Source organism: Centropristis striata, chromosome 4 (assembly GCF_030273125.1).
Source record: "Centropristis striata isolate RG_2023a ecotype Rhode Island chromosome 4, C.striata_1.0, whole genome shotgun sequence".
Lineage (NCBI taxonomy): Eukaryota > Metazoa > Chordata > Actinopteri > Perciformes > Serranidae > Centropristis > Centropristis striata.
In genome coordinates this window covers 15440045-15457916 of record NC_081520.1, presented here as the reverse complement: position 1 = coordinate 15457916, position 17872 = coordinate 15440045, and the positions used below count along the sequence as shown (strand labels likewise).

The 17872-nt window shown below is 36.9% G+C and overlaps 1 protein-coding gene across 1 annotated transcript in view; it reads left to right on the top strand.

Annotated features, from left to right (window-relative positions):
• The first annotated feature begins 1260 nt into the window (after window positions 1-1260).
• The window catches only part of cntn5 (contactin 5), a 104113-nt gene continuing 87501 nt past the window's right edge, over window positions 1261-17872 (top strand). The window contains exons 1-2 of the mRNA XM_059330972.1: window positions 1261-1291; window positions 1736-1854. Of these exons, the coding sequence (XP_059186955.1) occupies window positions 1800-1854 (55 nt within the window). The 5' untranslated portion in view covers window positions 1261-1291; window positions 1736-1799. The remainder of the gene's footprint in view (window positions 1292-1735; window positions 1855-17872) is intronic.

Here is a 17872-nt window from a genome sequence, read left to right as displayed (position 1 = left end):
TCCTGATGACGGCTCTCCTTGTTAGTGACCTGTCAATCAAAGGTAGCAACGCTCCCAATCATATGATTGAGACCATAGTGTTGTCCTAAAAAAAAAATTCTGAGGTAATAAGTCAAGTGAGAAGTTTTCTCATTTTGTATTGAAATGAATGGACGCAAATGCTTTTGCAACCTTTTGTCTGCACCCCCCTGTTTTGTTTATTTTTGGTAGAATGTAGCTTAAAGCACTTCCTGGTTCGCCTCCCTGCTCAGACCAGGAGGTTGCCGCTTGGTAGTGATACATGGGCAATAAGGCAGGGGTCAGTATATAGGTCAGGTTAAGTGAGCGTCAACATATATTAAGTAAGAGATAACATCCTTGTTGCTGCACAAGCAACTCCTGTTGTCAGAGTGTGTGTATGGAGCTTGTGTGTGACCTCATGTGTGTCAATCCCTCCCAGTTAAAGGCCGAGGCAAAAAAGGCTTAACCAGTATTCTAATTCAGAATGCAAGGTTCATTTAAATGCAGCTAAACAAGAGGAACAATAACAATGTTTCAAGTCTCTGGTGAAACGATTCCAAGCATGCATTGAACTACACATTATACAACTTTTAAAAAATTCATGGTTTGAAGTTTTGTTTGTACGGTATGAGCATGAGAATATTCTCAGAAGTGTCCTAGTACAGAAAGCAACAAGGCTCACAACAAGGCTCGAAGCTATTCAGCTATGCAGAAGCTCCACCTTCATCCATCATCCAGTATTTTTGGGATTCCTTGTTGTGTTAAATATGTAGATGGCTGTAGTGATTTAGGGACTATCTAGTTTGAAGGTAAAGGTGCATGTAATGTTTGTTTAGAGAGTCATTTATTCCCTGCAGCAGCCAGGAACCCATTCCTCAGACTGCAAGCCAACGGACAATGTTGCTATTCCCAAACTATTCACACTGTTTGCTTGGAGCACACATGTGCCAGTTTGATACTTTGAACACAAGAAAAATTGGAAATTGCTGCTGAGTGTAAATATCTTCCAATATCTACCTTTTACACTTTATTTGCTTTGAAGGTTGAAAACAAGTTTGACTTTCTGCAAATACAAAATACAAAATCTCAACACTTGCTCTAGTTTTTTTGCATGTGAAGTATATAAATACATAGGGATTTGGTGACACTTAGTGATAACAAATTTGTGATAACACCTTTCAGAGTCTAGTAGTTGCTGCTATCGGTGTCACAATGTGATTGATTCTATGCAATGTGTGATTTTTCTCTGTACAGGATTTGGGGAACTTCTAAGAGCTGTGTTAGACTGCAGGTAATTAGAGTGTTTGGAGACCCAGAAATAGATAAGAACTGGCAACACACATTCAGAACTCCACAGCCTATGTTAAATATTTAGAAATCATGTTTTTACTAGTTATAATGCTTTTGTACCATATACAGTTCTATAAATAACAAGGGATACAAAGGCTCTGACTTCAAAAGCTTCTTTTTTTTTACATCAATTACTGCAGGGGTAACAAAAACCGCTGTTCCATGTAAAACTATGCTTTTCACCGTGAGGTCACAAGAGAAAATTTCCCCTGTTTTATTATTTTACATGGAATAGTGGAGAGTGGGTATCCTTTATGACCTATTCTTTATTATCCAAAATGCAAAGATGTCATTTAGTGAGATAAGCACAGTGATTTAGGGGTTCAACAGTGTGTTTCTGCATGTATATGTGACATCCAGATGCATTTTTTATCTCTGTTTGCAGGCACAGCTTTAATGAAGAAGCAGACCTGCTAACATTCTGGCAGAAGGGACCCTTTTCAACAAGTATGGGGTCACCATGGAAACCATTTCTCCTCCTGTCTGTCATCAGTGGCCTTTCCGGTAAGAAATTCAAATGGCAGTGAAGAGAGTTGATCGTGAGAAATACTTGTACAGAATCATCTTTTTAAGCACTGATATTAGAGGAAGAAATGGTACAGTACACACTGAAATCTTACTGTAATGACACGGCAATTGCAAATGTGACACAGCCGGGAGATCATCATTTATGGATGTGAGAGGTGTCTAGTGTCTTGTCACACTTGGAGTGGAGGAATCCACATCTTGAAAAGATGAATTTTGCATTTAAATCGGAATAGAAGTGAAAAAGCCACGGCTCATTGAGCATTCCTATTCTGTCAGGCTTTTGACTGTCCGATATCTGACAGGGGCTTCCACACCTCTTCAGTAAAGGTCTTCGGTGGCTGTAAACAGCAGGTGCTCCAGAACAAGCATGAGTCAGTGACGAGGTCAGTCTCTTTTGTTTGTGCCTTGGTGGCCCAGCAGCAATCAAACCTCAACATGACAGCTCTCTGCTCCATCCACTGAGTTGAGTTTTGAGTAAAAACTTTACTGGTGGGATTAGCAGTAAATGCACAATTTTAAGTCCAAGATCAAGTGCCTCCCTTGGTCAGTCCAGAGCATGTGTTTGCTGGCCTAATGGATTCTGCCCTTTTAATGGTTCTTTCAACCCACCAGAGGAGGGTTCATGCACTCTGTGGCTCTTTCCGGGCTACTTCTCTGGGAGTCAAACACACAGCGCTGACCTCACTCTTCTGCTCGTTAAACCATACTATTAAATGGAAACTGTTTCTTAACTGTTGAGCCTGGCCTCTGGGGACTGTTAGATTCTGAATAAATTGTGGACATTTTTATAGGAAAAGACTGTTTTCTTGATCTGTATGTTGGGTATGACGCTCTGGATACGCAAACTGCTGTAATGAGCACAATAAATACGAGGAAGTTAACAAGGTCCTACCTTCGTGTAGCGAACATGGAAGGTGACATTTTGCATGTTTCAGGTTTATAGTCTGCTTGTAAAGTCATTTAAAGGGCAATGCCAGTATTAATAATAACTACGGTTATTCTTTGTAACCCTAGTTCTAGGGATTCTCGAAGATTCCCACACTGCTGAGCTTTAAGTCAGGTTGGCCTTGGTCAAGACAATAATTGGTTTTCATAGGATTTCTTTAGGCAATATTATGTATATTGCAATGATTAATTTCCATCTAAGTCTTCTGAATTTCATCACCATTTCAAAACGGTAAAGATGATTAACTCAAGAATGTTTTAAAAGAGAAATATTTTATAGCTTTGATTTATGTCCGAGGCCATAAATACTGTTGTTTCACATTCAGACAGTGAAAATACTATACATTTTTTGTGCACTGTTACAGCTTGAAAACCACTGGGTTGCAATCAACTCACGATTTGACACGATGTCTGATACAGGGTTAACGATACGATTTTCTCACAATTTATTTATCGATTTATTTTAACAGAATGAGCTTGCGGATAAATTATGAACCGTCACACAGTTTTAACTGTCTCACGGTGCATCGTTACATCCCTACTGGGAAATAGTAATTGAGTATGTTCTCTCATATGCAGGATTGCAGCAATGCACCGTGCAAAAAGCAACAATCCAGTACAAACAACACAAAGCTGTTTCAGAGTGAGACATCTCGCTCCAAGATAAGGAGCAGTGTAACACTTCTATAGTAAGAGACACTTGAATGAAGGCTGTCAGTGTGAAAGCCAATTCAGCACTATAATGCTGAGCATTTTTTACTGTGTGTATATTTTTTTCTAAATGTACACTAAAGAAAACACAAGCCTGTGGTTTTGTGTGCGTAAGAAATCAGAGTGTTGTTGTAGTCTAATAATGAGCATTAAACAGTTGTGAATCTCGCCTCCCAGTGGAGTTTGTGAAATTGATTCAAGAGGCATGAGGATGTGTAGGAAAAGTGGTGAGGCTACATGAGGTTATCTTTTAAAGATATTTAAACCAGCAATGGACCTCACTGACAAAACAAGACACTTTAATAACTGAAGAAATAAGCTTTATCCTCATACTGTTGTAGTCCATCTCTACCTTGTTTATTTTGGTTATAAATTGTTAATGTCACCCCTACTTGTGAAACTCATGTGGCTTTAGAGATACAGCAGAGAATAAAATAGCGTGGATATTATCACACTTAAGTAAATTGCAGTACTGACAATTCAACTTCTGTGTCCTTTGCGGTTCTTGAAGCAGATGAAGGCATGATAGAGTAAAATTAACTTTCTCAAGGGAAAACGAAATACGCCTCCATTATCAAGTTGTCACATGTGCACACCGCACAGCCACCCTCTCCAAGTTCCAAGAGTAAAGAAATGTAAGAAAAACTTTTTTTCATCATCATTTGATCAGCTTTTATGATTTTAGAAGAAGATTAAATGGTTAAGACTCCATTATGTGCAGAAATATTCAGTTAATCCAAGTCAATCAGATAGAAGAATGACACACTGTCACGACAATGAAAAGAAACATTTTAACTGCAGTGTAACTGCAAAGTGTAATAACTATTGAAAGCTTTTCAGACCAACACAAGCACTTAAGAAAACGAACTCTCAGAAGTCTGCCGTGGGTGTAAAGCAAAGGCCATGGCTGCTGCCGTACAGTAGGTGCTGTTGTTGCAAACCCCATGAACAAAGAAATGTCCATCACCGATTGCTTTTAGAGATGGTCAATAGTAACCTTTGACCTCTTTAAAACAGTGTACTGTAGAAACACACAGAACACATACTGTAATCTCTATAAACAGACGCTTCAGCAGGCTTTGTTCGCAGGTAAACAGTCTGTGTGGATAGCAAAGGTGTTGATTGCATTGGCCAAGATGCTTTCTTTGATCTTTTAAAGGTTTATCTTCATTCATACACTCACCAGTCAGTTTATTTGCTAGCAAGGTGTACCTAATAAAGTGGCAGTGTGCATACATTGGTTCGAACCATAGACTGTTTAAAAATAATGGACGTAGTTACGGTGACGTCACCTGTTGGTTTGTCGACTGCCCGTTTGAAGTATAGAATTCAGCGTTACACTCGTCACCATCTTTCTTTTCGTATGTTGATGAAAAACACGACAAACAAGTTCACGGCTATTTAAAAATACATGTTACCTTTTTTTTCTCGTTAAAGTCATTGGGAAAAAAAACTTTATTTACGCAGTGCCATTGATACGCATTGTTCTGCTTCTCTCCTAATGACGGCTCGCCTTTTAGGCCACCTATCAATCAAAGGTAGCCACGCCCCAAATCATACAATTCTCTATCTTCTATTTTCTTCTAAATGGGGCCATTATTTACACAACATCATATTGTCTTGAAGAAGAATTTATAGTAGCAAATGAGACCATAGCGTTGTCCTAAAAAAAATTCTGAGGTAGTAAATCAAGTGAGAAGTTGACTCATTTTGTATTGGACAGGTAGGACCAAAATGGGAGTTTGCCTCCCTGCTCAGACGGGGAGGTTGCCGCCTGGTTGTAACGAGGGGTTATTTGAGTAAGTGGTGCCTTTCTATCATCTCGAAGCAGTCCGGCTGTTTCCCTCTGACCTCTGACATCAACAAGGCAACAGAGAACTGCCGCTCACTGGGTATTTTCTCTTTTTCTGACCATTCTCTGTAAACCCTAGAGATGGTTGTGTGTGAAAATCGCATTAGATCAGCAGTTTGTGAAATACTCAGACCAGCCCAACCATGCTACGTTCAAAGCCACTTAAATTACCTTTCTTCCCTATTCTGATGCTCACTTTGAACTTCAGCTGCTCGTCTTCACCATGTCGACATCCCTAAATGCATTGAGTTGCTGCCATGTGATTGGCTGACTAGATTGACAGGTGGCATCATTAGGAGAGAAGCAGACCAATGCCTATCAATGGCACTGCGTAAATAAAGTTGTTTTTTTCCAATGACTTTAACGAGAAAAAAAAGTTAACATGTATTTTTAAATAGCCGTGAACTTGTTTGTTGTGTTAATCATCCAGTTTTGTCTCATAACTGACCCTTTCACTGTATTTTCACTAAATGACAGTATATATATATGCGTTAACGAGCAGTTAAACTGGTTAACCTAATAAAGGGGCTAGTGAGTGTATATCCATCATACACTGGCTACTTCTGAAATAATCCACTCTCAACTCCAATTTAAGTCTTGCGTTTCAAGTTACTAATTAGACTGTTAACTATGAACGAAGCACGGAAGACGAAGTCTTTGCTCGGATATCACCAGAAACCAGTAAGCCCTGCAATATTAGTCATCACCCCTAGACTTTCAATCAATCAGTCAGACTTTATTTGTATAGCACTTTTCATACAAGAGAGATGCTACACAAAGCACTTTACATAAAAAAGGAGAAAATAACAATAATAATTATAAAAAAATAACGAAACATAGAAACAAGCAAACTCCCACCTTCATCCCACACATCCTATTAAAAACAAAGCACAAACTGAGGAACTGAGGAAGCGCCATCTCAACATGGAGCAGTGAGGAAACAATGGAGAAAGGTTAGAAATAAACTAGATAAAAAATAAAGTAAGATAAGATGAAATAAAATAAAATAAAATGAGATAAAAACATATGTACAATAATAAAAAGTAAAAGTCAATAATAACAATGACAATGGAAAGTTAAAAAAAAAAAAAAAAAACTTTAGCTATTGTCGGACCGAGACTGAGAGATTCCAGAATTGCATGCACATAAACTCAACATAACATTACAAAAGAAACCATTTCAGAAAAAAACAGAGGTTTATCTAGTTTATCAAGTTTACAAACAGGGACTTGGCGGTGTCTGCAGTTAATTTGTTTCAGTTGAGTCAATTCTGTCCATTGATTTTTGATCTCAGGCTTTCGTTGTGTGGTACCTTGGGTGCATAAAGTTGACAGAATTTGCTCCCCTTGTTCATTATAGGTATCTCAGCCCTCTGTTGTTACATTGACTCCTGTTGTCTTACTGCTTAGCAAAATAATTGCCTCTCAGAAAAATGGGTAGGCTCTCTCTTAAAGGCCTTATAAGGCTTTATTATGGGATTGATTTTCCCACTGTTACTTTCGAGGCTCCGGTGGAAAGAAACAATGTATGTGACCATATTTACTTTTGTCTCAGAAATGATCATTTCAGCCATCAGATATATATAAAAAAATATATCTAGACTTTATGGAGCCCAAATTCCAAAATATTAGATTTTTTGTTTTGACAAGATTACGAAATCAGCTTCCAATGTAGCACACTGTGTATTTAAATGGCATTCGAGGAAAAGAAAGCTGTTTGTGTTTTACATGTTAAACATCCAGTCAAATGCAAATGATTTAACTGCAAGTCATTAACCTTTCGCAATGATGGTGTCGAAAAATAATGAATCCTCAAATACAGCCACACTTTTTTCACATCCACAAACTGTATTTGCATGTCAAAGATTAACCAGCTGTATATGGTGGCCCAGTTTGTCTGCTGTTTCCATAGATACACGCATACAGCCTTGTCTTATAAGCACACAGACCATACATGTGCAAGTTTCATGTGTGTTTATGAAACTTCCTGTTTAGATTAAGAATGAAACCAGACTCAATTCCAAGAGTTCAAGGTCTACATTTTTCCTGCACAGGTGGAACAGTGTGTATGATTGAGCTTGCCTGGCCATGTATGTATCAGGGTTGATATTTTAATGAAACCATTTTAGGTCCTGAACATTTGTTACTAAAAACAAACAATTCCAGTGCAAGACATCCATTTTAATTTGATGGTAAATTGAAATACACATACAGAGAAATGCATTGCAATGCTGCCTAGTGCCTATGTCTAATGATCTCAATATGTGTCATACATACTGCATTTTATCATTTTCTACAGTTTTGCCAATCTGGTCTGCATTTCTTCCTCTGTAAAGTCTGAATGAGAGAGCTCGGCTATATATCAGTTTAGACAAATAAAAACATTATGGGCATAGCATAAAATCCCAAAAAGAAGATACAGCAGTGTTGTCCTCAGGCATATTGTTGTCTTATAACAAGCAAGCAATGACTGTTTTCTATCTTTTTTTTTTTTGGGGGGGGGGGGGGGGGGGTGTTGCACAAATAATATTTGTGCAACACTCATTTGACTGATGTGATGACACCATCATGGTATTGTTTTTAACTTGTGTACTAAAAAAAAGTAGACGTAGATTCTGTTGTTGAGGGAGAGTTATTCATTTCACCAATGACTTGACTCATGTTCGATCATGGGTATCAAAGAAAATCTATTAAAAAAAAGTGGTTTTCAGCCCTTGTGCATTGCAAAAGGGGTGTCTTAAAACAAGATAAAAACATTAAGTCTGAGGGAAAATTTTTTTAACAAGATTTCTTAAATTAAGATTATAAAATCTAGAAATAAGCATGTTGTACGCTTAAAATAAGAAATTAACTCTTAAAACAAGATAAATTATCTGAGGCCAGTTCATCGCTGCTTGCAGCTTTAATTTATCGTGTTTTAAGAGTTCATTTCTTATTTTAAGCGTACAACATGCTTATTTCTAGAATTTATAATCTTCTATATCTGTCCAGGCATGCAGCAAGATAATTTCCCTCAGATTTAGTGTTTTTATCTTGTTTTCAGACACACCTTTTTTGCAGTGTATGTATTATTTTCGAGCTCACAGCTGTCAGAAATATGTCCCAGTATGTTTCAGTAAGTCTCTCACTTCAAACTGTTTTTCAATATTATCAGCAGCAGGAGCCATGTGCAGCCACTCCCAGGGGTGTGATGCAGTCTTTGTCTACTATGATACTTTTGACATGGGAGCTTGTGTAATAGATTACTGGCCTACTGTTCTCTCTGAATAGTCTTAAAATGCTCACTTTGAAGACTATAGTTCCTGTGATCTGTTTTATTTTCCTCTTTGCCTGTCTCCACTTCGCAGTCTGTATTCATTCCATAGATATTTACAGCAGGCAGCAGCAGAGAGGGCAGCACAATTAGATTTCTCTCATGTTTAAAAGTGAGCTGGGCAGGCATAATGTCTGAGGCCATTTTTTCCTCCCCCCAGTCTGCCTTTGATTGAAATGTAATGTTGCTTGGAGTGTTAAGTGTGGAATGGTAATTCAACTGTTCCTCGGCTAACTGTGAGGTATCTCAATATTAAAAGCGGGTTGTAGGGAATATAGATGTGTAGTGCCGTATAAGTGATGCATGAAGTCATTTTCACCAAGGGCAAAAGAGTCGTGCACTAGAAATATGGTTGCGTATGGATAAATGGGTGAATATTTGCATGCACTTCACAGAGCTAGACCATGCTATGAATATTTCAGTGATTGTATAGCTTGAAAAATAAACATCAAAATGTAGAGATTTGTCTAAAGTCGGTCCTAAGCAGTAGAGGATAACTGTCCCAATGCATTCACCTCCGACCTAATCACAAAACATAATCAGTGTCAGAAACACAAAACAATAATGAGTAGTTGCAACTGTGTAGTTCTGTATTTTTTGTGTGTGCAAATACACAAAGTTTGGGATCTATTTTTGCGCCCCACCATCAGGGACTAATGGACTTTCTCCAACTGGCAGGAAAACCGGAGTTGTGACAGCCTCTCTAACACTCAAAACTTGAGCCAAGGAAATGAAATGAAAAAGAAAAAGAAAAAAAATCATTGTTGATTTCTGTAAGCATGAGAAGTTGGGCTCAACATTCAAGCCTTGGCAGTGAAACGTCTTTGGTGTGTACAGTGATCAACACTATAATCAGTACCCGGGGATTTTGAATTTTGGCATTTCAGAGTACACGAGTACATACAATGAGCCTGTGTGATGACGCCAGAGTTTGTGAAATGGAGTCTTGCTATCATGTGCCACATAGCCTGAAGCCAATCACAAAAGTTTGTAGTTATTTGCTTAATATTATAGATACACACTGCAATAAAGGGGTGTCTAAAAACAAGATAAAAGCACAATATGTAAGGGAAATTATCTTGCTGCATGGACAGATAATTTCACTTGACACGATTTCTTAAATTTAGATGATTAAATCTAGAAATAAGCATGTTGTACACTTAAAATAAGAAATTAACTCTTAAAACAAGATGAATTAAAGCTGCAAGCAGCGATGAACTGGCTCGAGAAGAGTGCACTACAAATGATTTGTTTCTTACCAAGATAAAAACAACTTTAGATTTAGAAGCGTTGAATCATTTATCTTTTAAGAGTTCATTTCTTTTTTTAAGCGTTCAGCATGCTTATTTCTAGATTTAACAATCTTAATTTAAGAAATCTTGTCAAGTGAAATTATCTGTCCATGCAGCAAGATCATTTCCCTCAGATTTAGTGTTTTTATCTTACCTTTTTTTGCAGAGCAGGGAAACGTGTGACATTTGATTTTGCACTGGCAGGGTGCAAATCCTTGAAAATGCTTGAATTTAAATGTTGTATTTTCAAGGTTTACTTGGATTTTGGATAAAGTGCTTGTAAATGCTTGAAATTCTTACCATATTTCTCTTGCAATCTGACTATATCCATCTATAGACTATAGATAATCACATGTTCAATGTAAAAAATAATGAGTAGCCTATCTGAAATGAAGACCGTTTCTCCTAAAAGTGTAACACCATCACTGTTGGTATGGTTAAGTGAAATCTCCCTCTTTTAGTATGTAAGTACTCATTTAAAACATGCAATTTATGCATGCAGGTGTAAGATACTGGAAAAGCTTGAAAACGGACCTTGAAAGTCCTTGAAAAAATGCTTGAATTTGACCACTGCTAAAGTGTACGAACCCTGATCGTGTTACTGGACAATAAGTTGTACCTCCAATATGGACATTAAGAAAAAGAAAAAAAGACATCAGCAGCAGAGCATGTTGGGTAGAGACTTCCCCATTAAGAGGCATGAAAACATAATACCATACATCATGCAACATGAAACCGCTGCGGTTTGATCATTATTCTGGCAAGGTTGAACCAACTCATACATTCCTCATAGTAAACCCAGGATCAGGAAAAAAAGACGGGATTTTAGTGAGTAGTCTGCTGTGATAGGAGGTGAGGTGAGGTTGCATATGATGTATGGATTGTTCTATCTGTAATGATATTCTGCTGAATAAATGGTCTCAAGCATAATCAGCTTCAGTCAATATAATCTCCCTGTGAAGGTCTTCATTAATCTCACAGGCGATGGCTAATCATGTCCATCTACTTGAGTCCCCACGAGCGTCTCACCTACTTACTGTATGTTATTCTAATTTATTTTTTTTACGCCACAGTCGTCCAGAGGCTGCAGACGAGCCCAGGCACACATATTCTCCTGTCCTGTGCTGTGCTGTGCCAACCCAATGACCTACAAGTAGATCTAATGCAAGTAGATGAGTTTCTCACTGTTTCCCCAGGTCTCTCCTCCTTTCCCTTAAAACATGTCATCTCTCCTTAGCCTCACCTTCACCTCTTTTCTTATTTACTTTGCATGTCCCATGTCTCAAGGACATGTAAGTCTCCTTAGTTGGGCTATACTTCACAATAACTTTGACTGGATTTAAAGCTGAATTTCTTTTTTTTTTTTTACAATTTATTTATTGAAATTTTCAAACAAAGTAACACATTTCAGAATCAGTACAATTAAAACCCTTTATCAGGCCAAGAACTATATTTGTTATATATTTGGTAACTTCTGTGGATATCAAAATGGGGTCCCCATGTCTCTCTGTGAGGTAGTAGAACCACATGGACTTGTAGGAGGCATATTAAGCCCAAGTATGAATGAAAATAAAAATACAGACCGGTGGGGGGCGGTGGTGTTGTTGCAAATTTACTACAAAAATGGCAAATCTGCTCGAAAAAAGTTGCAGATTTACGAGACAAAAGTGGGGGAAAAAACAACTTTTTGCTCGCAGATTCACCACTTTAAATCTCATAAATCTGCAAATTTTTTTCTCGTAGATTTGACACCTTAATCTCATAATCTTTTTTCTCAAAATATTACCCCCCTCCCCCGGGTCCGTATGTTTTTTTTTTACACATTCTGGCTGTTTGTAAACCCTCCAATATTCTCTAGGGTTGAAATTCGGAATTTGGAAAGTATTTCAATGAGGGCCCTATTAAGGGTTAACATTAGGTATTAAGAAAAAAAAAGCCTTTAGAGTTATGCTTGTCTTGAATCATACTGTCTATTTCAAAATCCTCTAAGGGGATTGAGTTTCCCACCTTGCTGTACCCTTATGAAATCTCTGAATTGCAAATATTAAAAAAAAAGGCTCAAAGGATCTCAGATTATTGTGCTCATATAAATGTCCAAAAGTGCATATACCTCTGTTATATCAGTCTCTAGTAATGCCATCTCGCAGTGCCTCAGGTAAAACCGGATTAAAATAGAATGGAGTGGAACTGTACAACGTGCGGACACAGTGAAACTTTGCTCTAATTTCATCCCAGATTTTTGATGTAAGTTTTATCATTGGATTTGGAGTTACATTTTTTTGCTTGTGATAAGAGTAAATAAATGGAATGCTAGACAACGATAACGCTGTATGGGACTGTTTCATCTGTTTCCAAACTGGAGGGTGCTCCAGGTCTTTAATCCAGATCCAGATAGCTCTGGATTGGGATGGTTTATAAACCAGTTATTAACCATTTACAAAGTGCTATACATATTTAATCTTTAAATGTTTTCAACCAATTTCTTAAAGGTATATTAATAATTTCCAAATAATTAATATACATAATATGGTGTTAAAAATGTTATAATGAGTGCAGCTAAAACCATTAATAAACTATTAATTATAATGTAATTGTTTGGTAATGGTAAATTAACTATAAACTGACATTAATATACCATCTATCTAATAATTTCTAAATGATTTAGTTAGTTAAACATTAATAAATTATGTATTTACCATTCTAAATGGCATATATACGGTATATATACGGTTTATAAATGATGATTAAACATTAATCTGTTTACCATTTATAAATGACGGTCATTGTAAAGTGTTACCGGTAAATTTAGCCCTCCCTGTTCATTGGGCCGACAGAGGGTTTTGAGCTTAACTCTGGGAATTTTACCGTTCCACAGAATTCTAGATATCAGTTTGTATATCAAGTTTTTAAAGAAAGTTTTTGGAATTGGTTAAAGCTGAATTTCTATAGCACAAGGTTGTCTCCTTTTTAGTGAACCCAGGGTCGAACATCCGCATCATAATAAGGACAAGGTAACAGGAACGTTTGGCTTTTTGTTCTTTGTTCAACTATAGAATGGCCCTTGTCTCCTTGGGTGATGTTATCATGAAGGTGGTGTTAAGACCTGAAACGATCACCGTTGGCATTGCTCTAGAGCTCCCTAAAATGCAGCAGGTGCAGCCCTTTCAACAACAATGAGCGTTTCTGATTTTGCTGCCTCTGAAAGATAGGGATCAGTGGGATCTGCAAGGGTCATTGCTTTTATCAGATGAAGGTGACAGCTGACGAGAGCAAGTGCCTGTCGGCTTCAGTAGTCAAACAAACAAAAGAGTCTGTTTTTTTTAGTGTGCTGTATTTGTCAGGGTTTAGCCCCAGTCTGGAGTGTTTTATCTTCCTGTGAGAAGGAAATGGACCTTCATTTAATAGCACTTTACAGAACAATATAGGGAACATGTATATGATATTCCTGTATGATGCACAAGCAAACACTCAGAAACGAGAGACCAAGAGAGTGTCATTTTATTGATCATTTATCCACAAAGAGAAATAACAAGCCATTTCCTCTGAAGCTACAGAATATATTTTTTATTGAAGATTCCTTATTTAATTAAATTTACACATGGGTACACACTGAAAAGCTTTTTAATTTGAATGTTTTCATTGACAAAGCCATACACAAGTGGCATATATGTCATTTTTCTCTGCTAATTAATAAGTCAAGGACTGAATGAGGGGGGAAAAAATCAATCAATCCAAATATTCCTAGTTACCAGTTTCTTTAGTTGGGTTCAACCTTGTAGTCAAAATGTGTTATTATAATTGGTTTATTACGGTAGGGACACCTTCACCTTCCCACCACATCAACTGGCATTGAGGTGTGATGTCATGTTTATATCTCCCATATAGCAGTGAGAAAAATGAGCCTTTTGTCCAGACAGTATTTCAGACCTTCACTAAATGAAGTCAGTGCAGCTGTCATGTTTTAAGAGGATCAATTTATGTCATAACAAGCTGTTTCCTTTTCATCACTCACTGCTTTTCTCAGCCACACTGTAGTTGTCAGAAAGATGCTGGGCTGGGCAGCCATATAGTTAACACAGCCTGAGTCCAGACTGCTACTGACAGCTGTAGATTATCTTATGGTTTCTGCTTTAATTTACATTAATGCACCTTATAAACGAATTTGGTGACCACTCAGGATATAAATTAAATGTAAATAAGACACAGATTCTGACCTTTAACTATGTCCCATCCCAACAAATTAAGAAAACCTACCAATTAAAATGGCACGCAAAAACTAAAAAAATATCTTGGTGTAACTCTTAACAAAACGGCTCTCTGACCTATACAAAACAAATTGTGATCAGATCCATTTCCAGATAAGTAGAGATACAGAGAGATGGTCAACCTTGCCATTAGATTTCAATTCAAGAATCAAAGTAATTAAAATAAACATTTTCCCGAGACTACTTTACTACTTTCTCTCTCTTCCCATGAAGATTCCACAGGAAAAGTTCAAAATCTGGGATAAAATGATCTCCAGATTCATATGGAATGGTAAAAGACCACGGATAAAATACTGTACACTTCAATTAGGAAAAGAAAAGGGAGGTATGGGACTCCCAAACTTAAAAAATGTGGAGGACAATGAATATTTACAATTTCATATTATTTCACCATGATTTCCTCGATGATGCACATAGCCAAAGCTTCGTCTCACGAGAGTCCCCTGCGACCTTCTGTTAAATGGACAGACAGTAATTGAACTAAACAAGATAAAGCTTGCATCACTTTTATTATTGTCAAACTTGTTACTTCCCCAATTTCTTGCAAACTCTGACTTCACCGCAGTGATGGAGTTGGCAGCTGACACTGTGGCTGAATTTCGATGTATTGTGTGTCAGTGCAGAATTGTTTGAAAGGGAATAGTGATTTTTTTCAGAATTTGTCATTTTCCTCACCGTACACTGTAAAAAATGTTTGTAAAAATTAGAGTAAAACACTGTCAAATTGCATCAGAATTAGGACGTAAAATTAAAAATTGTATATCACCCTTGTAGACACTTTTAATGACCGTAAATCAAAGATTAGCACAAAACTTTTACTGTCATGAACTGTAGAAAACACACAGTTTAGCTGTAAAAATATAAACTTTTAATGTAAAATTAATGGAAATACCATGATGTCACAATGACACCATTACCGTAAAAATATCGGGATTATTCAGTCTAAATTATAGTTTATTCAGTCTAAATTACAGTTTTTGCAGTAGAAAACCAACTCAATGTATTTTTTATGGTGAAGTTCTGGCAACCACAGTATTTTACCGTACATTATACTTTCTTTTTTTTTACAGTGTAGTGTTGCTGTAGTTAAATCCTCAAATAATGGAAATTAATGATATGGGAGGGACAGAAAGTGACACTGAAGTGCTTAAATGATGAAAAACTGTGTAAAATCAGACACTAGATCCACATTCTAGTGGGAATAAGGGAGCCTTCAAATTGCAAAAAACATTAAAAAACATAAATATTGTGACATTGAAATAAAATGAAATCAAACATCAGTGTTTGTGATGTTGACAAAGCAACAAAACACATCCAAAAAGAGATCGATAGCTTCAATAAAGGCACGTTTAACTAAACCCTGTAATTGCTGCTAAATCATACTCTGTTGAGAAATGTCATACATTGCTGAAGACAAGGACACATTAGATATTGGGAAACCAATTGTTCAGCAAAAGCCATTGTTCAGCATCCTTAAACCTGAGATAATTGGTATGACATGTTAAATAAATATAGACCTATAAAGAAGTGCTGATAGAGCTACATTTAAGGATTAAGGTGGCTTTCACCTATCAGGCTAAAACAAAGAAGTCGTACTGTAACATTTTATCTAACTAAATAAGGTGAATATGGATTTGAACTCAACAGAAAAAGTGGAAGGTTCTGCATTGTTTAGCCAACCGTGGGCATCAGTGGTGGATTGAGCTGATTCTCAGCAAGATAAATGCTTTTACTGACTACCAACCAACTGCTAATTGCCTTGCTTATCAATTCTCAAACTCACAATACCTTTAATTTCAAATGGAGTTCCATATTCTGCTTCTCCCCATAATATGTAATACAGTAATTGCCCGCTCTCTATTCAAGATAGGAGTATTTTTGCAGCTGACAAGTCCCCAAGGGCACATAATTATTTCTCAGTTTTGTTCAGTTCTGTTATAGCACTTTATCATGTAGTGCAAAACACTCCCACCCTCCCTTTGCAGAACTCTGATTAGACTCTCGCTGAGCTTCAAGCTTCTAGTATTTTGCATTTTTCTTAAACCATTATATCCGAGCAAAAACGGTCCCATATCATCAGTAATTTTGGCTATTTGTTTCTGCTGTATTGTACAGTTGCTTTGGAGAATGTGTATTGATGATCAGCTGTCATGGGGGAGCTAATTGTGTGTGTAATCTTGAGTTGTTGCATTTATAGTATCATAAAAGACGACACATTGGCACATTACCCTACACAAAGTGGATTGGATTCCTCAAAAGTAAGTAGTAGAAGAATACGGTGACAGCAATGACTAGTGACAGCCTGAAGTGTAGTTTACATTTCAGAGAAGATATTATTCTAAATCTCCATGGACTCTTAAAAGGGAGCTGTTTCTCTGCTGTTCTGTTACACTTACCATTTTATTCAATTTGAGACTTTGATGACAGTGAATCTTAGAAAATGCAGGGTATCTGTTGTACCTTGTAAGAAGTGCGTGTTTTCACCCAAGGCGTTGTAAACCTCTTTACGCTGCATCTCTAATGGCTACTATGGCTACAGTAGATTACTAAAATGCCAAAGGGGAAAGAAATTTTGCTCTGAGAATGAAAATGGAAGTTGGGGTATTTATTGGTAATTTCAGTTACTTTTAACAGGTATCTCGGTGGTGATTTGAAAAGGGATTGTTCATTTCATTTATAAGGTTTAGAGAGGAAAAGAGATAGGCTCACATGGCTTTAAAGCACCAAAAGTACACTTTGTAGCCTGGATGTGAGTTTTTCTTCAAAGATCTATTACATCACAGATACTATGCACATGTTTTTTCAACAGTACATGTATTTTCTGCAGACTGTAGGAAATGCATTCCAGGGTTTTTCCAACTATTCTGCTCTGAGCTGTCTCTGAATCATGACACCTTCTTATCCTCCCGTCTCTTCTCGTTTCTTCTTTGTGGTTCTGTTCAGCAAGATTCCTGCCTAGAAGAGCACTAGTTTGTTGCAAATGATTGCTCATACAGTAGCACTGGAAGCAGTTTCAAGTTGGTTTTATTGTGGGGTCGGATAGTGCAGAGCAAAGGGCTATAGATTACAGAGGCATAATTCTTTCTCCCCATGTGGAAATTGATTGAAGTTACTTTTCTAAATTTTTATCTAAAACTTAACTACAACTATAACTTATCTTTTTTAGGTCAACCTCTCAAACTTAACCCATGGCACTTACTCTTGCTATATTTCTTGACTAAGCGTCTGCTAAATGTCATTGTAGAATTGTAGAATTGTAGTAGACCAATTTTACTTTTTTTCATTTATATTTTTTTTATTGATTTTAGCATTTAACATACACACAACAATACACATACCCATACTTGTACGAACCAAACAACGGTAATAGTAAAATAAGTAAGTAAATGAGAATAAAATAGGAAATTGAATATGAAAATAATAATAATTCAGCTATGTTCACAGTGCATATATCTCCTTTTCATCTGGTGGGATCTCATTCAGTACAAAGGGTTAAGTTACAGTGTTCTCAGAAATATGTCCAACTTATTTCTTAGAATATAAGTATGTTCATGTATGTATCATGGCGTTTCCTCCAGAATGTGTTTAAACAGACTAAGTGTTGGAGTCCTTTGGTT